Here is a 19,953-nt window from a genome sequence, read left to right as displayed (position 1 = left end):
CGCTGACGGGCGGGCGTTTCGGCCAATAGGGGGCGCGAATGGGAGGAGAGGGTGGGGCTTGTCGTGGCGGGCCGGCTGAGGGGAGCCCGGTGAGAGGTGGGCGCCGTCCTCCGTCGGGAGGTTTTTAATGTCGGAATACAGCTCGCCGCCTCGCTTCAGCCCGCGGGGAGGGGGGTCTCGGCGGTGGCTGTGGCGCCGGGTCCTGCCCGCCGGGGTGCAGCCTCAGGGGGAGCGAAGGCTTCGTGTACCGCGGCCTCGGGCCGGGCCCTCATCCCCGGGCCGGGCCCTCGGTGGCCTCCCGGGGGAAATGTAAGCCCACGGGCTAAGAAAGGGATCCGAGGGGCACCCTGGCCGGGACCCCGGGGCTGGGCCAGCGTCAGGTCCCCGGCACAGGCGTTGCTTCGGCAGCCAGTTTGCCGAACGGTTGGCTTGTGGCGTGAGGTTTTTTGTGCGTTGGGATCATCTCCCTTGCGCCCTGCTACGTGTTCTGCTGGTTTAACTACCTTGGTTAAGTGTGGAAAATCGTGTTCCTTTCTGTCATTGCTGCAGCACTACCGTTCTTCCAGAGAGATGTTACACTGGCAAAACCCATCCGTTAGCTGTGCCGCTTGCTTCCTCTGGGGAACAAGAGCAGAGCTTCCCCAGGTGGTGTTTTGTTGGTAGAAACTGTGTCTTTCCCGTGTAGATTTATTACATAGTGATTACACCTGTGTAGGGAAAATGAGCAAGGCCTTGTCAGCATAGAGTGAGCTATGAAAATGGATCTTTTTTAATCTTTTAACATGTGTTGTGGCTGCTGTGACTAGACCAAAACTCTTCATCGTCTATGAATTGATGTTCAGAATCAGGAAGACTGGCTGTGGGATTGCTGCTTTGACTATCCGAGGCCACGGTGAGAGAAAGGTTGGAAGAAAGCAGAAAAGGGTTGGGGTTTTTTTGCTGGTTTTTGTTTGTTTGTTTCTGTGCGTTTTGTTGTTTTGGGTTTTTCTTGAAACAATCTTTGTCAGTAATTAAGGGTATATTTGCCTCTTGGATATCGAGGCATTGGGCCCCTGAAAGATGAGCTCTGTTCATGGGCTAACAGGTTAATGGAAGTTAAGTTAGAATATATGCAGACTTCATATTAAATATCTTTTCTTCTATGAAGAGAATGACTTGCAATTAACTGGATAATTCTTACTGATTACAAAAGGGCTGTAGTATTCAATAGCTGCAAGATTTTGAAACTTAATAGAAGGGAGTTACTTCATCCCAAAACTGTCTACATTTCTAAAGAAAGAATTAATGGTTTGTGGAAGAAATGTGATGCATCCCTGAAAGTGGTTGAGGTATCAGTTAAAAGTATGTGAAGCCTTATGGTCCCAAAAGGGCTGTGGACAGAAGCTGGAGTAAAGAAAAAGAGGATGAGAATCACTTGTATGTTGCAGTCATTAAAAAATAATTGTCCAAATCCTTTTCCAGGAAGTAATTCTCAAAGAGCAGGCTTTCAGAAGGAACCCAGTGCCCACAGAAGGACACTCAAACTTTTTGCCTTGTTTTTTTTGTGGGTAGCATCTCTTGACAGTGCTGTGGAGAGATGAAGAACAGACAAGGTGCTGGCAGGCAAATCTACTGCACAGCTGAGGTGATGTTACCATCCCCCAATTAGTTTGCTGCTTGGGTTTCCCTTTCTCTTTCTCTGACAAGAGACTATTATCCTGAAGTGATGCATATGCGATTCAAGGGCAGAAGGTGTTTTTTTCCTCCCTGGAAGCTCTGTTAAAAATAATGACTGTTCAGAGGAAGATCTGAAAAATGCAGCTGAAGTTGCCCTTGTGATGTTTCCAGGAGTGTTAAATTTGATGGTGCTCCTGAAGTAGCTGGGCCTCCATGCAGAGGCACTATCACTCTGTCTCAGAAGTGCTGGCCCCAGAGTTTGGACACTTTGCCAGGAAAACAGTGCAGAAAAAATATGCTTGTGAAAGTCATCTCCCCCTGAAAGTTATGGCTGTGGTGTTTGTGCAAGTGCCATGTTTAATATATCTTAATTTCTTCATACTTAACTCAGTATGGTTTAACTGTACGTGGTATTTTACCCTCTGAAGAGAATTCAATATTTGTGTACTGCTATGGAAGTGCGAGAGAAGCAGGAAGAAGCCCAAGACTGACATACCAATTAATGCCTCTGCAAAATTAACTGTTTGTCTGCTGCCTCATCTCCCCACTCCTAGGAACTGCTGTAAAACTGTGATGTTTGGATTGTGTTGGTTCTCTGAGCAACAGTGGTTAACTGGGAAACAATTTTGGCTGTCTCATGCAGTGGCCAAGAATGTAGTTCCAGAGTTCAGTGGTGGTTTACCTTTGCAGGAGATTGCAGCTACCTGCCTGGAGGGGCTAGCCAGACTGGAAGGGGGTCCCAGAAAGTTGTTTGCCGCAACAGGCAGCTCATCTGCAAATGGCGCAGGTGGAGCAAGAACCAGAGCCTCTGCTACTATACTTTACTTTCTGGTGTTATGAGGGATTTGGGGTTTGTGCTCTGGCAGTTTGTTCAGCTTTCACCATAGGTGTCGAGAGGGGTCAGCCTTCATTAATAAGCTTGACTGGGCTTCATGGTCTGTATAAACAAAGGCATCTACCTATGACCTATGGGTGTTTTGACCAGAGCCTCTGTGCTGGGGTGTTTAATGTTTCTACCACTTTTTCTACACATCAGGGTATGTAAAAGATTCTCTGCGGCTAAATTTTTGGACATAAATCCAAATGGATTCCTTTGCTGTGCAAGTTACCACTTACTGCGTGACTATCTAAGGTGAACTTTTTTTCCCATTTGGAAAGATTCCTTTCTAGACCCCATCTTTATGAAAGACTACAAAATGACGTGTGCATTTTCACTTACCAGTCTCCCAAATGTGTCTGGACCATTTCTGAAAGCAGAGGAGAGACATTTTGTGTTAAAATAGACCTACAGCAAGCTAAAGGGTAACACCTTTCAGTATGATCATACCCTGGTGTCCCAAAACCAAACCAATGCTTGCAAGAACTCTCCTTGCTCTGTTAAATTTTGTGGTATTTTTCCTACTGTGTTGGAGAAGCGGCTTCTCCCACCAGTAGCTTGTTGATTCACCACAGTATTTGATTTGCGTGCCCTGGTGTTTCCATTCACATCTGGGCAGGGAGGTGGGGTTTTCAGGGGGTCAGCAAGCCCAAAGTAAGTGGAAATCGAGTTCACAGCAACAGTCACCTGTAAGTTGCAGTTACCTCATCGTGCAGGAATCCTCTTCATAACAGAAGAGGCAGCATGATTTATAGATATGTCCCAACCTACTCTGTTTTTTTTTTTTCCATCTAATTCTGATCTTGAACTTGAAAGCTCTCAGTGTACTGGGACTAAAGGTTTTGCTGCTCCTGTTTGCTTCCCACCAAAAGCTGCAGCTAAAAGCTAGAGGGCAGCTGATGACAGCATCTCTGTGGAGCGTGAGGAGTGTGTGTACGTACTTCAGGACCAGGAGAGACTGTATCATTCCTGAAAATCTGTTGAAAGGAGAATGGCACCAACCCTAATGCAGAAAGCATCCCTGCCCAGGGACTAAGTGTGCTTCTGTCAAGGTGACAGTGGAGAAGAGGCTAGTAGAGGAACATAATGAGGAAAAGGGGTTCTTTGCCTCACTCTCCCTTTTATATACAATTCAAGGCAATTCAGCCTTTCCAGTTAAGCAGCATGTTAGCCTCTGAGCTGCCGTTTCGGGTATGTCACTTTACATGTCGGTGAGAATTTTTGGATGGGCATTTTCTGCTTGAATCAGACCTTGCTGGAAAAACCTGCTGCTTCTCTCAGCTGCAGTTTGTCCTGCATCTGTGTCTTAAACCCAATTCATTCAAGTGATTGATTGCTTAACACCCCTCTGCCCCTGCCTTTTTCTTTACTTAGCAGACCCATTTGCTAGGATTTCTCATTTGAAGTGCCCTGGAAGGCTATCATCTCTGATGTATTATGTTTTGATCTGGTAGATGACAGAAAGCCCATTCCTAAAGCTCGCTCTGCCAAAATGTCCTTTGGAAGTTGTCATGGCGCTTGCATTCTCAGACCTCTGACGTGTTTCCATTTGTGAAGATATCCTGTGATATGAAGCTGTGTGATTGTCTTGGCTGACAAGCTCAAGGATTTTATCCTCTTGAATAATTTAATAACCATTATAACAGTGTTTGCAGTGTTTACTCAAAATTTACTGAGCTGTTTTGCTGGGCTTTATTGCTGCTTGTTGTATCACCATTGGTATGTTTTTACACCCTCATCTTGATGGTATCCATGGACTCAGAATCTCATTCCTCATCACCACCTCTTTTGGGGTTGATTTGCTGAGAAAACTTATTCCTGCATTGCAGTACCTGCTTTGCAGTGTCTTTCTGCATCTGTGCACTATGGGTTTTAGATCCTGAAACATGGTTTCCTGCACTACCATTAATGCAGATATCTTTATACCTACCCCGAAGTCTTAGTTGGAGTATAATGATATACAGTGAAGCTGATCATCTGTATCAAAACTAGTAAGAAGAGTTTACTGTGCTTAAGTCCTGGGGTTTTGGATCTTTATTCATCTCTAGTAGTTCCACTCTGACCCTTGGTTTGCCTTCTGGATTTAAAAAAAAACCCAACACCCTCCTCTTAGAAAGTTTTATCAGTGAGCTATTAAATATCTGTGTAACAGCTAGGCCCATCAGTTCATATAGGAGATACCTGCTATTTGTTTATACTGTGCAAATACAACAAGCTTCTCTTTTTATCTCTACAAGCCACATTTAAGGAGTTTCTGCTGGTGATACGTTTTTTGACAACTAGTTAGAAAAAAGCTTTTGTGCTGCTGTCAGGCAAAACCAGATACATTCTTCAGCCTCATCAGTCTGTTAAGTTTGAAAAAATATCTGTTAATCTAATAATTAAAATGACATCAAGCAAGCAAACAACCAGAAATTAGTTACATTAATTAAAACAATTAAGAGAGGAAAATAAATCCATTTATAAGCAAGATGGCAATTGCTTCCTTCCAGCGCATTTTATTAAGAAGGGGTTGCATGTACTGTCCCCCAGTTGGAGGCTAGGTTCTCACCTACGGACAGAGGCATCTGCTGCACATCAGCTCAGCCACAGCTCGGTGCTCTGATGGGACATAAACCTGGGAGCTCTGACGATCCAGACTTAGAGTTGAGTTTTCTGGTGCTCTGTCCTCTGCAGCTGCTGTGTGTCACCTCTGTGATGGATGCACTTGACTCCTTGACCAAACTTGTGGTAGTGTGGTTCAGTCTCCAAAGGAAGCAAAGGCCTCGGCCATAACGGGGCCAAGAACTTCTCTAGTTCCAATCTGTTCTCTGAAAACCCACACAGGAACAGGTTGACATGGTGAGCATCGATGCATGTGGGCTTGGAAACTGGAACACTAACCATGTGATTAACACATGAATAGCAGGTGGTTCTTCCAAGACTCATTTATCAAGGAACAAAGAAAGTTGTGGGTACGAGGAGTCTCATGCATACCTTTTCCACTGTGTGTAATTTGACTACGAGCCAACCACTTTGTTCCATAAATATGACAGCCTCAGTGAGCCACCTTTGAGCTCTCCCTGCTAAGCAGCTGGCTGCATGGCGGGGATCGCCCCTTGAGCTGGGACGCCTCTCAAGGTTACTCCTCGAGGCTGAGAGACCCCTTACCAACTGCAGATCTTTGGTAAGTGACTGGTATTGCGCATAACCTTGTATTGTAGTGCACTAGATTTTGTATTGGTTAAGTTTGATTTTGTGTTGGTAACTTTGAATTGTTATTATATACTCTGCAGTAAGTAACAGAGTGAACTTTGCCATTGAACTTTGTTAAAGTCTCACTTCTACAACATCTTACTTCAATAAGACCACTTTTGCTGATACCTTTGGCAGTGGTTCTTTAAGTGGTCTAATTCCCCCCCCGTGACAACCTCACTGACAACCTCAGACGTGTTTACTTCCCTGTGAAGCCATCCCTGTCCCTAGTTTGTACCTCTGTTGGAAGCAGTAGAAGGTAGACATTGCTAAGCAGTCAGGGTGTCTTTAGTTAGACACAGTAAAGACATGGTGTTGCTCTGGTATCAGAAAGGCAATCCGTTTTGGGTCATGCCAAGGTTATGAAAGATTGGGGGGTGAGAGGCTAATCACCTGTGTGCATGCCCATGCACTGGTTATCTGGAGTAGCTGCTGATGTAGATGTCCAGAATTTATATATTCAGCAGCTAAGTAATGAATCGTTGTTTCACTGAGCTATATTAACTGACTGCATTTTATACCTGTATTATTAATTTAATCTGCAGTGCTGTCTAAGGTTCCTTCAGATACTTGCATGTGCGTACACACATCTTTGCAGGTATGACAGTAACACCAGAATTTATTGAGACATTGCTACTGTGCTTTGAATTTATGATGTTAATTAACGCAAATTAACTTTTTAATTGCCAGCAAACACTCAGTAGTGTCCTAGACATCAAAATGTCAAGAGAGGATTTTATGTTACAAACTATGGCTTGGGAAAAGATAAAAAATACACCTTTCAGAAGTAGCTGGGATAAATGGCAAACATTTTCCACATGTTTAAATTCTTTTAAGAAACTGTATAACTCTGATACAGATAGCAGTCTGGATATCACACAAACAAAACCTGTATAAGTGAATTTGGAACAGACGGCAGAGTGCTTGCTTTATAAAGCAGCGTACTGAAGTATGTGCAGTGGAAAAGGAAATATTTAAAGTGTGTGGTGGCTGGAGGGTAATTTGTGACAGTGGAGATGCTGTGCGGGGAAACGTGCCCCGAGCAGGAGCACCTCCAAGAGCCCAGCCCTGGGGACATTACTGTGGGAAGGTCGTGGGTTTTCAGCTGATCTCACAGGGCACAAGCCAGGGCACATTGGCTATGCCTAGATTGCAGTATAAGAGCAAACTTTTAGGTGGCTGTAAGAAGAGTGCTTCACTGTTTTCTCAGTTTCCATCTATATAGCTGCTATATGGTCTTTGCAGGTAGCCATGGTGAGGGTACTGGCATGGTGGCTGTTGCTGGACACCTGAGATCCAAGGTGCTGTGCAGGCTGTGCCCGCTACAGGCTTTTAATATAGAGTCTGGTGCTGAGCGTGACTGTCCGTAACATGGCACAGAGCTTGGGTGTTTCCTGCCCACTCTCCTACCACCGGATGCCCAGCCTGGTTTCCATGCTTTCACCCTGCTGCAAGTGGAGACCGAGGATGGTAGCACTGAGGTGGGAGACCCAGGCCCGAGGGCTCAGCTCCTGGGTGTGCTTCTTGGACCACAGTATTTCAGCTTCTGAAATACTGGCTTTGCCAGGAGAAGGCAAGGTACTTCTCTTGCCACTTGTCATGCTGGGCAAGCTGCAGGGAGGGTAAAAAGGGGGGAGATGAACCAGGGACCTCATCCAAAAGCTTGGGCTTTAGGTCTCTAGGTCAGACTCTGTCTTTAGCACTCACTGCCTTTTTCATTGCTTTGAAAAAGAGCAAGATTAGGAACCATGCAAAAGTCAGTTTGACGGCAATGAAGACAGCATCTGTCAACTGCACAAAATGGGGGCAGAAAAAATGGCTGCGCAAACCCTCCACCTCTCTCCTGCTGTAGAAATTGTAGGCTCTAGTCCCTCCCTTGTGAGGGGAGAGTTCAGTGTCCTGCTGTGCTGGTGGCACATGGCACCACTGGTAACTAACTAACTGGGTTATGAACAGCTCTTTCTGTGGTGGTTGCCGAAAGCAGCTAGTGATGCCTCTTTCTTCCTCCTAACAGGGCTGGGTTCATACTGACAGCCTGGAAGCAATTGCTTTTGCAGTTACCTACAGATACTTGGAGTCCAACACTCACCTGGTTGTATTTTATAGTAAACAACAACCACTAAGGCACGGTGGAAACGTTCTGCAAGGTGGTGAGCATCCCTTGCCTGTGTTGGGCTTCTTCCCTAATGGTGCTGAGTGCTGAGCAGGGTCCTTTTCTGATGCTCAGCAACCAGTCTGAGTTTGCTCCACTGGCTTCAACATGAGTGTAAGGTCTTGGGCACTCCACGCCAGCCTGCCCTGTGGGTCTGTGACCCAAATTCATCCACAGTTCCACTCCCCTGAGCTCAGGCATGGGATTTTGTTCCCTGCCATTTGTGTGATAAAGCTCGTAATTCTGTTGTGCAAATACCCCAAAGGCTGCTCAGCACAAAACTGGCACCCTCACTGCTGTTGCAGTCTGCAAGCCAACAGAGACAATTTCTTCTAAGGTTGTCTTTTTGGGTGTCAGTTGTAATGCAGTGATGTGTGCTGTCAAACGGTCTGACTTGGATTTTTCTCCCATTCTGTAACAGAGATTGCCTGTCAATTTTTTTTTTACTGCTATGTGTTTCCTTTGACAGTTCTGTCCCATGTTTTGGTGACAAGGAGGCAAGAATTCAATTTTGTTTCCCTATTTAGAGATAAATGCAGTATTCCTAGAGGCTAGACAAAAATGAAATACATTTGACATTTCCACATGGAAAGGTGTCCTGGAGACAGATTGCTCCTTGCACACACATACACTTTACAAAGCGAGAAGTGTCTCAAAAGAAGGAAACAAAGTGAAAATGAAGACTCTGGCTATTACAAGGTCCTGACAAGAGCTGTTGTTTCTCACCAACAGCTGCAAAATGGACTCTGGGGGCCAAATCAGTCAATGAAGAGAAAATATGTAAGGAGGGAATAGAGCACACAAGAAATGGGGCTGGGTGGGTCTCTTCTGTGTGGTAGGGGGGTTCTGCTCTGTGGGACCACCTCCTGCTGTTCTTCCGTGTTTTCCTGTGCTTTTCCCAGGCTTGTCTCAGCCAGGGCTGTTTTCAGGCAACTCCATCCTCCCCTGCTTCCTTCCCGTTCCCAGGCTCTGCAGGAGGGATCTCCCTTCACAACAAGCAGCATGGAAGGGAGCAAACATTACTGTGTTCTGAGTCTGTCCCTTCTGCATCTTTATGATAACTTCCCGGAGGCAGGAAAAATGGGCTGCCATTCTGTGTGAGAGCAGCTTGCTTTACCTCAGCTCCCTTACCCCAGCTTCTCATGTGTGAAGACTGGGTCTGAGGGCATGGATCCTGCAGACCTGTGATAGTGCAATAGCTGTTGAACAGGCACCTCTCGTTTCCATCTAGGTGTGCGTTTCGTGAAGGTCTCGCTGAGAGAAAGTGCAAGGCATGAAGGCTGCCTGCTGTTCTCTCTCAGCTGCCCCTCTGTCCTCCTTGGCGGCTGAATGCCGCAGCCCGACGTCCTGCCCTGATCCGGCAGGGTCAGTCCCTCGAGCTAGGGTCAGCACGCAGGCTTGCTTTGGAGGAGCGGGATGCTGGGGCTAAGTGGGTGAGGTGATTCCCTTGCACAGGTACAGCTTGCCCAGGTCAGTCCAGCAGGCTCTGCTGAAGCCTGTTGAAACGAAGCCTCAGATAACTTCTGGGGCTGGGAATGCTGCCTGGCTTTGTGCCAGCAGAATTGAGACCCTGCATTAAGAAAAAGTTCCCTATGCTATGCTCAGCTGCTGCAGGAGAGGGGGAAACTCAGCCTCCCTCCATTCCTCCTCTTCTGCGGTTGTAGACAGTCTCTGCTTTCACAGGGTCAAAACACAGCTCGCCTTTGGGGCGTATTTGCACAGCACAGACAAAGAGCAGACCTAAATTCAAGTTAGGGAACTGATTGCCTTGTTAAGATGGGCGAAATTTGTTGCACAGGAGCTAGACATTTGTTGGGCCTTAAGCGTCCCTTCATAATCAGTTTAGCTGCAGGCTGGTCACGCTGGTATCCTTGATTTATAGCAGAAGCCAGGCCATTTCTTTTGTTGCTCTCAAAGACTTCCTGGAATTGCTTTGCAACCTCCACAGAGCTTCAGAGCATGGAAACATTGCGGAGTCCTGCAGTGCACGGGTACCCCTGATACAACAGCAGGCAGCTACTGAGTCTTGTGGAGCTGTCACGGGCTCCATGGCACTCACTGAGCGGGAACATGTTTGTAGTCGTCTGACATCATAGCTGAGTTTTTGAGGGCACTGGGGTAGAGGTGACTTGCTTCTGCTGTGGCCACTCTAAGACCCATCAGTGGCTGCTGCCTGGGAGAGCAGGGTGCGAGGGCGCCTAGGATCCACCATCCTTTGTGTTCTGCCATGCTGCTCCTTGTCACGTAGGATATCTTAAGTAAGTTCTGGGGGAAAAAAAGTTACTTTTATCCTTATATGCTGCATTTTTCTCTCCTTCTCTGGCCAGGGTAGCTGTCATCTGATACAGCGACTGCATGACCCTCCAGAGGGATCCGCATGCCTCGTGTAGCATCTATACACCAGTGGTGGTTCTCCTTCCATTCCAGGTAAATAACACGCTCTCCTCAGACTTGCATTTCTGCCACTCCCTACTGGTTTCAGTGATTTCCAGGTGATGCCTCTCGGGCTGGTTGAGTGTGCTGAATTTGGGCTCTTCGTTGCTGACAACAGTGGTATTTGGTGAAGTCCCAGGTTTAGGACACTTGTGTTACATTACATCTGACTTGTAGCCAGCTCTGGCTTTAGTTTAGAGACTGTTCAATAAGCATCACAAGAAAGGTGCGTTCTTAAGGAGAGATTTGAAGGATGATTAGCTTTGAGGGCATTTAGGGGGAGAACTCTTCCCAACCGTGCAAGCAGGCTGGGGCACCAGCACTCTTGTGTGGGAACTCCTTCCATGCCCCAGAAAATGTGGATACAGAAATGGACATCACAGGATGCTTGGCGGCAGTGTCAGCCTCTGGATAGCAAAGAGAGATGACTGGCAAGGAGGGAGTGAAAAAAGTTTGCACCTGGGAGGAGGAATTCAGTGGAAGAAGGCAGAGAGGAGGGTGAAATGATCTTGGGAAGATGCTGGTAAAATGGTCTTTACAGAAACTTTCTGGATGGGCTGCATTCATGCAAGAAGCATCCAGAATAAAAGACACATCAGGAAGCAAGACATAGCCTGAAAGAGCCTTGTACGAGTTTGAGGTTGTCATGTCTTGTGCTTTTGCTTATTTTTCATTTTTGTTTACTTTTACTTAGCGTTTGTATTTGGAGTCCTCAGTCCCCACCAACTTTGCTGTGGATTGAGTGTGACTTCTGCCTCCACATCTGCCAGGGTCACCAGGTTTCTTGGTTTTAATCTTCTTTGCTGGACTTTAGGAGGCTCAGTTCTTTCCCACTTAATGGAGGTGTATCTTACTTTTTGACTCCCTTACAGTCATATAAATGACGTATTGCATTTATACATGTCTGAGAAATTGGTTGAGAACTCCTCTCATTTTTGCTGTCCTCAGGGGACGTTTCATCACTCTCTGAGGATTCCCCAGAGGGTTTATGGAATCTCACAATATCTTCTCTAAAACTATGTTCTGCCCTGTTATTTCTTGATGTAGCTCAATGTATGGCATTGAAGAAGTGGTAACCCAGAGTTATGTGGTGTCCTACAGTTGGGACAACTTTCCCCGTGAGGCCAGACAGACCTTCTCTGAGGCAGTGAGGGAAGCCATGAGCCCCTCGCCTGCCACTGGGGCTGGTGAGCTCAGCTGTGCCGGCCGGGAAGGAGAGCAAGGGCCTCTGAGTGAGCCTTGGGCTCCTCGGGAGGCTCCAGCTGGTCCATCACAGCATGAGAGCACGAGGCGAGACCTCCCCACGCAGCAGCCGGCGGCTGGGATGCAAAGATGCAGCATGTGCTGAACACGGACCGTGTGGGTACGTCCCTGGGTGCACCCGGGGGACGTGCTAGGCCTCAAGGGTGGCTGTGGGGTGGGATGAGGAGACCTGCTGCTGGTTGTCCACTGGGGAGCTCCTAGAGTGACAGCTGTTTATTTACTGTCATCTTTTCAGAAAGAAAAATGGGTCCAGTGAGTCAAAATGTGTGACACTGAGAATTAAACCCAACAGGCTAGATGGAGGGAAGCAAAGCTGCTCCCAGCAGGAGTCCTGAGTCATTCTGTGCCCCTTAGTGCTCTGAGCTGAGACCTTCTGGTGGCAGCAGAAGTGGAAACCCTGGCCTGAGACCAAGTGAGTAGAAGAGACTTAGCATGCTAGCTCAGAGTTTGCCTTGGAGTGTCACGGGAAAAAGGAAGACACTGAATTTAATCTCCTGCCCCATCTTTTTGCCTGAGCTCTGCTCTGTCCTGTGGGCTGTGGGACAACGCCCAGGAGGGGCTGTGGGGAAGGATGGGACCTGTGCTAGTGCAATGGCTGCTCTTCCAGGGTGTGTTTTCCCACCTTTAACTGCTAATCCAGACTGAACTGAGATTCATTGCAGCTGCTGGGAGTTTGAGGTTAGGTTTAGTGCCCCAAACCTGAAGGCACATAAAGCAAGGGCTTCCTCCCCCTATATCTTGGGGAAAAAAAAAATCGACCCAGCCCTTCTTAATGGTTAATCTTTTTTAACACCAACTCACATGGGGTTTACTTCAGCTTTTCCTATTGAGTTATCTTTCACGAGCTGCACATCGTTCTCACTACTTTATGGTTGCTGCTTGCTCTGTTAACAAAACCACAAGTATTTCAAAATACAAACAGTTACAAAATACCACACGCTCTGACAAATGTCCACCTTTTTGCAACTCTCCTGTGACAAGGAAGTTCCCCTCCTTTGCAGACAATGCCTGGAGAAGCGCGGGGCTCAGTCTCGGAAGCTGGTGGTAAACTCGTTTCTTGTGCTAGCACTGGTCTCCCTGTAGCCACCAGCATCTTTTGTTACCATGAAAGCCCTTTCTGCAGCTCGGCATGGCAACAGCAGCTTGTAGGCTGCTGCCCTGTACTTCCTTGAAATAAGGTTGTAGAGGATAGGGTTGATGGATGCACTTAGGTAGAAAAGCTGCAGAGTGAATATATTAAACTACTGGGAGAACAGCATCATCCTGGTGTCCTGGGTGTTTGTAAATACGATCCTGCCAGTGGGGAAAAGCAACCAGCAAATTACAAAGGCCAGAGCCACCACAGCTGTAAGACAAAATAACACATGTGATTGATAGTTAAAAAGCAAGTTAACTTTTCAAGCATCAAGTAAACTAAATTTTATATGGCTGATTTTGCAGGTTCTTCTAACCGATACAAATGATATATAGAAATAATGGCACTAAATTGTTGGAAAACCATGAAAACAGGAATAGCATCAAGTCTGAGTTTTAGCCTTGGATTAAAAGGTAACCAGTAAAATCTTCAGCTAAACAATGAGATGAGTTTGCTGAGAAAAATGTAGCAACTAACAGTGGTGTAACATCCATATAATAACATCAGGCACAACAACGATTCCCCTTGGCAATGTCTGTAATGCCATGTATGTGATATGAAGTCAAAAGTCAGAACGAGGTGTTTTTTGCAGAAGCACGCTGCAGCTCTGTGTGCTACAGAGCTGTTCTTTAACATGCCTATGTTACTGAAAAAGACCCTACTGTAAGGGCTGCACCTTGGTCACCCAGGCTCCCACTGAATTTGCACTGTTGTAACAGGATGGTTGCCAACTTAAAGACTTCCAGTGTAGTTGGTCTTGGATTCAGTGGACTTTTTTTCTACTGAGGCTCTTACACGTTTCCCCAGACAATTACTGCTGGAGGCAGATATTTGACTAGATGGATCTCTAGCCTGAGTCACTCCAGCTGTTCTTGTGGTATTGTGTTGCGTTTTAGCACAATACAGATGCTCTTATAATGGCAACATAGCAGGAGCAGATGAGGAACAATTAAATAAGCATATTACTGTATCCATATTTTTAATTATTTTTGTTTATAAATGCACCTGAGTGAAACAAGTAATCATTTATGGAACATCCTTTGTGTTTCTCAGAGCTTAAAAAAAAAAGGGATATAGCCAAAGCAAGTTCATGCCTGCAATAAATCACATGTGTAGTGCTGCTGGCTCTCTGAGGTAAGGGGGAATTGGTCTGGCTCAGTGGGTCCCAAGGAGATTGTGGACAAGGATGTTTCTGTTGCAAAACCTTGTGCCTACTCAAGTTAAGTTAGCAAGATGTACTCTCTCAGGCTTATTAGTTTCTTTTCTTTGTGCTGTACTGCTTCCATCCAGCTGATTACATCCTTGGTAAAAGAAGTCTCCCATGTAGCATGTAAAACCTTCATTAAAGGTAGGAAAAAAAATAACCAGGACATTTTGTTTTATGCTCATTAATCAATAGTTGGATTTCTTTTTTTCTTTCCTTTTTTTTTTCCCCTTCAGATCAGTTACTATTTACAAACTTTAAAGCCCCAGGCAAGACTGGGATCTCTAACTTTCCAGAGCCTGATGTTGGGGTAATGAACGTGTGACTAAGAAAATGAACTAAAAATTAACAGCATCTTACATCAGCAGGAAGCGCTTTGGTATTATACAATTTGTCTGCAAATGGCTCATGAGGGTTAAGTTGCTGTTTTTCAGCCTGCTTGGGCAATCAGTGGATTTACTCCTAGGACAGCTACAAAAGACTGCTAAGAAAATCAAACTTATTTTTCAGAAGCAGAAATTTACTACCCAGAGGTGTTGCTGCCCACTGGAAGAGATGACTGATGTTACCACAGTTTTTCTGAAGTTGCAGACTCCCTTGTACTCGGTTCTGCCTGGTAAGATTCGGAAAAAGGATATTTCTACAGAAGGCAGTCATGCTGCTGGATGTGCAGTGCTACACCAGGTGAAACCTCAGCTGCGATTGAGCAAAATACCTGCTGTGGTGGTCCCCGGGAGCACTGGAGGGCTCACCAGCGTGGCTGGGATGTTCCCTCTGCGCTATCCCTACCCTGTGTGGGAGCTTCAGCCCTGGTCGTAGCCCGAGGGGGGACGGAGGAGGGACTCACCCAAGATCTTGAAGGTCTGGCAGTGCCCCTTCTCCTGGAGGACTGCTTTGGGGCCCTGCAGGCAGGCGTTGCTCCGCCACAGCTCCTGTCCGATGAAGCCATGGAGGATGTTGAGGCAGATGATGGGCAGGATGAAGTAGGAGGTGGTGGTGACCCAGAACACGGTGGCCAGAGTCCATGGCGAGGGTGGGGCAGTAGGTGCAGCCCTCACTGAGGTGGTGGGGGGGGGGAAGGCGGCACAGCAGCTGCCCGAAAATCCAGGGCTGGGAGTACCAGAGGTCGAAGGGCGCAGCCCCAGGAGGATGAGCAGGTCGGAGATGGTGGCGGTCTTCATGTCACCAGGGATGACCAGCACCATCAGGATGCTGCCCACCATGCTGACCATGCAGAGCCCCAGGCAGTTGGCCTTGATGGGGACGAACACCTGCACTGGCAGTGCTGAGCACCGCTGCTTGTCGTGGGGCGTCCACGGCCACAGTTTGCCCTTGCTGCTGTTCCTGCCTCAGCCCTGCCATTCCCCACCCACCTGACAGCAAGTGGAAAAAATTGGGAAAGGAAAAAGTGCTTCAGCGGCAGCATTATGTGCAAACAGGAGTGACTGACACCAACAAAAAAGAATGATACTTTTATTTTCCACAGATTTTGAAAGATACTTTGCTACATAGTTTATGTATTTTCTATCAGACTATACAGGTTCATCTTCATGGAGTCCGACGTTGTACAATTGTAAAGTGATATGTTTGGTAGTGTATCTATAATGTTTTAAAAAGTTTAGAGTTTTTCTTATTATTTATTTTTGGAATGTACAGTATATGAGGTAAAATTAAGATTACATTAAAAACTGTCTTCAATGCAGTAATACGCACTGAGGCTCAAATGGCAAATACACTATTAAATGACTATCAAAAATAGGAGCTTATTTGAATTTTACTATGAAAAACATTAAGTCACTGCAGATTAACTGTAGTAACAAATCTTACCGTTTTAGACATTCAACCGTAAGAAATCTCTGGGCTGTTACACGCAACCTCATTTGCACTGCCAAACATGGCACTTTTAAGAAGGTTCTAGAAAACATCAGTTATCGCGGTATCCTGCGGGAAGGTATCAGCCTATACGTACAAATGACAAATTCGAAATAAAATGTAAACATACAGTACATTTTAAAGACAGATCGTTCTTGCCATGTGGAGGCCAAGTTCTTCACCATTTCTTTTTTTTTTTTTTAAATGAAATTCAGCAACATTATTCTACAGCACAGATCATTGGACGTATAAACAAGTACAATACATGCCCGTTCTAATATAAGAGAAATTCTTCAGAGATCTTCAAAGCACAAGACAGAGGTTCCTTTTTTTTATTATTATTAAGACTGACAGAAGTGTTTAATACCATTAAAAATGCTAAACTGAACACAACTATAAGTCATTAATGATCCACTATCTTGTAACTCAAATAAATTAAAAATAGCTAATTACAAAGTGTATAACAAATAAGATAAGATAAGTGTGATGAGACAAGGATTATTTTTTTGTTTTTTTAAAGATAGTTTCACTACAAGCTTTGTGTCACTGGCAATCATTGACATCTAGCAAGATGTTCAATGGGATACTCGATAAAATTCAGTCTGGTCATCCAAGAACTCACAAATGCAAGCTCACAAAACATTGATGAGTTATGCAATTGCAAAGTGCTCTAATGCAACATTAACTACATGCAATCAACAATTTGGTACAGTATCCAAAGAGACATTACATTAAACATTAGGATCTCAAGAAAAAAGCAGCTTTAAGTTTTCTGGTGCAAATTACTACACTTCGTCTTCTGATTTGGTGCCCCAAAGGAAGAAAGAAAGACAGAAAGAAAATGAAAAAAAGGCAGTGCTTGATGCTGGTGGATATGGCAAGTGAATGTTGGGGAAACAGCAAAAATTCAATACTGAATTTTATCTCAAAAATCTATTAACTAGCCAAAATCAGAGGGCACAGACGTCTGTATAAACTGCATCCAATCAAAGGTCAACTTTGGAAATGTGTATTTCAATTTAAACAATAAGTCTAAGAAGTTCTCTCATGCTCTCCCTTCTCTATTCCTAAGAAGTAAAAGAGGCATTTTTGTAAGTAAACATCAAATCCTGGGGGTAAGATAAACCACTTGTGCCATCCCCTTGTAGTCTTTCAAAAACATCTACTTGCAGTGAAGAACTCCACATTTATCAGGTAAGAAGCTTCCTTCATGCATACTCTTCCGTCCAGTTTATTATTTGCTGCCTGAGAAAAGCCCCATCTGTTTTTCAGCATAAATCCTGCTTCCCAAATAATTAAGACAAATGAGGAGGTAGAAATACAGCGCTAAATTGCTTTCACAGCATCAGATTAATATTGTATACAGCACAAGTTTGTTAGTGTAAGTTTTAAATGCGATCTACACATTCTTCCCGGTTATGGTAGCAACCCTTACAACTGTGGGCCAGGAAACCATTTTTATGCTCGTGTTTACTGGTCAAACCCTTTCCATTACACACCACTTGCCTGCCCCATATAGAGTTTGTACTGCAAGAAGGCATATTAAAGAAAAGATTGTATTTCTGTGGCTTGCGTTCTAATAACATGTGTCAGCCTACACCTACCAGTAAGCATTTTGAAGTGGCTGAAAAGGTTTGCATCAGTCCCAATGCCGGTGCTAAATGCCTGTTTTTGTAAAAGCAAGAGGATAGAATTACTTTTAGATTATGAGAAAGTAAAATGTAATGGGCAGCATTCTAAAATAAATCTCTTTTCTTCACTTTATTACAAAGTACTGAATGATAACAGCAATCAGAATGGAAAAGATAGCAAAAAGTGCGAGGATGACAGCAGCACACACTTGGTCGCTCTGTGACCATTGTGTCCTTGTGGTTTGCACAGTGTCCTTGTTGGTGCTCGCCGGTGGTTCAGTCCGCTGGGAGACGAATAGCACCGGTGCGCTGTAGGGGCCTATCAGGTCCTGATGACCCGCCGTCTCTTGGCACTGTCGGATGGCACACGCGCGGAAACGGTATTCACAGTTCAGCTGCAGGCCCGTGTATCGGAATGACCAGTCTGGACCCTTATAAATCTGGCGAGGAAGAAAAAAAACACCCAGTACGTCAAGTGAAAACGTCCTGCGTACACATATACCTCGCGGTATGGTTTGGGCTGTGGTGAAGGTAACTGGAAAGGATGTGACTCCTTATCAGTGTTTTCACCCACCCAAAGAAAAATGGACAAAAAGCTCACAAACGCCATTTAAATGCCAGATAAAGGACCGGAGACTTTTGGTGAAACACAGGAAGAGAACTACACGTGCTTTTACGGCATGATGAGCACACGCCAAATAAACTCCGTCAGAAGCCCCAGCGTTAAAGTGTTTTACTGACCACTCACCATGTAAGTACTACACCATGGGATGTAATACACAATACTGTAGCACAGGATTTTAGGTAATTAACTCTGTATCAAGCTACTTCATTAAGTCTAATCCAATCCAACATCCTTTGTTGTAGCTAAGATACTGTGTGTTTAAAATACTATAATTTATCCCACTAAACACTGTATCAGAGAAGCCGCGAGGCATCCTCTTGTGGTTCTTAATCTCGTCAGATCCCAAAACACAGGTCACTTATCAGGGTGTTCTCCAAGAGTCTCTCAGTTGGCTGATTAACGTGAGTTCACAACTCTTCAGCACGGAGTGCTCAATTCAGTGAAATCTAAATGCTGGTTTCCCAAATTAATTAATTTGTAGCTACGTAAAGGTCCTGTAACAGCCAGTGAAGTCCCATGTGGGCACAATTTTCTGTTTATAGGTATATCAATAGGTACTGAGCTATTAGGTGGGTAGCACAGTACAATTCGACTTCTCTCTTTAAACCCCTTCACCTCCCCCATTATCTGGATTTGCTTTATTTAATTGGTAGCAGGACACAGAAACATCACATCATGCAGAGGTTTTCCCTACAGTTATCACACTGGTAGACAGTATTTCACAAATGCAAACTACCAACCATTCAATGAAAGAAGCAGGAAATCTCCAATTTTGTCGTTTGAAGAGCTCTTGCTGTGCCTGTGGCTACTCACAGACTTAGAAAGTCCTCTGACAGCCAGGCAGCTGAGCTTTACTGCAATCTACAACCTGCAGACTTTTCTTTCTTTCAAGAAATTGCTCCCACACGGAGAGAAGGCAGGTCATCGGACGTGCAGCATCCTCCGAATTCTGCGACTTTGTACCATGTGTTTGGTAGGGAGCAGAGAGGCCACAGACACACATCCTACTCCAGCCACAGCTGGCATGGCTTACTGTCCTCAGCCGCTTGTCCCCTGTCCCTTGCCAGAAGTTGCCTTCCCCTCAAATGTGTTCGCCGGGGTATTTATGTGGTTGCTTCCTAACCCCTTTAAGAGCCTGACTGATGTACATAGCTCAAACGGCAGATTACTAACTTATTTTGTCTGAAGAATGTAGGGAGCATCAATGTGAGCAACTTGGCTGACGGATCAGGGAGGAGGAGGAGAGGAGAGTGAAGTTTTGGCAGGGAAATGGTAGTAAACAGCTTGGAGTGGACTTCCAGGCGGTTTATTTTTTGTCCACGTCAAAGGAAATCGTCACCATCGTGTCCAAGTATCTTAAAGGCCATCTAGACAGTGCTTACTTCTTGACTGTTCCAATTTTCATTTTTGCAAACTAGTCTTCTGTTTTATTTTTATTTACTGCGCTAAACTGTTCTGGAGAGGCAAAAGGAAATCATGCACCTCAGTCTACTTTGTTATTTCCAGGCTTAAAGCATAACCTTTATTTTCTTGTCCAGCTCATCTGGCAATGCACATTGCTCATCAAAGCGTGATTTGACTCCGTGTCTAGAAGCAACACTGACCACACCTTACTTACATACCTAATGTTGCATTTACAATTTAAAAGTTACAATAAAGAATATTCACATGGCAAGATAACAAGCACCTTGGATTATGGTTCACCTTTTACTGAAAAATTTAACAAATGGACACAACAAACACAGCACTGCACTAGAAGTTGTAAATTATGAAAATATGAAGGCCTAAAATCTAGTAAAGCACATGCAAAACTTATTTAATATTGAACTATAAAAAAATTATAATATATCAGAATTAATCGTTTCCTTTCT

At 45.0% G+C, this 19,953-nt stretch overlaps 2 protein-coding genes and 1 long non-coding RNA gene across 8 annotated transcripts in view; 1 reads left to right on the top strand and 2 right to left on the bottom strand.

Moving 5' to 3' along the window:
* The first annotated feature begins 67 nt into the window (after window positions 1-67).
* On the top strand, window positions 68-11,842 carry LOC138689116 (uncharacterized). The gene is made up of 3 exons (XR_011327930.1): window positions 68-96; window positions 10,247-10,346; window positions 11,400-11,842. It is a non-coding gene; the product is annotated as an uncharacterized lncRNA (long non-coding RNA).
* Window positions 11,843-12,640: 798 nt separating this feature from the next.
* On the bottom strand, window positions 12,641-15,834 carry MLNR (motilin receptor). The gene is given in 5 exon segments (XM_069802340.1): window positions 12,641-12,960; window positions 14,802-14,968; window positions 14,970-15,088; window positions 15,091-15,298; window positions 15,782-15,834. Coding segments are annotated over 5 exon segments (867 nt in total).
* Window positions 15,412-19,953, bottom strand: part of FNDC3A (fibronectin type III domain containing 3A) — a 125,603-nt gene continuing 121,061 nt past the window's right edge. For all 6 annotated transcript variants that reach the window (XM_069802716.1, XM_069802720.1, XM_069802717.1 and 3 more), the window contains one exon: window positions 15,412-17,897. In XM_069802716.1, the coding sequence (XP_069658817.1) occupies window positions 17,583-17,897 (315 nt within the window). In that variant the 3' untranslated portion in view covers window positions 15,412-17,582. The remainder of the gene's footprint in view (window positions 17,898-19,953) is intronic.

The sequence above is a fragment of the Haliaeetus albicilla genome, chromosome 15 (genome assembly GCF_947461875.1).
Source record: "Haliaeetus albicilla chromosome 15, bHalAlb1.1, whole genome shotgun sequence".
In the NCBI taxonomy this organism is placed as follows: Eukaryota; Metazoa; Chordata; class Aves; order Accipitriformes; family Accipitridae; genus Haliaeetus; species Haliaeetus albicilla.
Note: the sequence above shows the minus strand (reverse complement) of the source record. Positions and strands in the feature narration are given on the sequence as shown.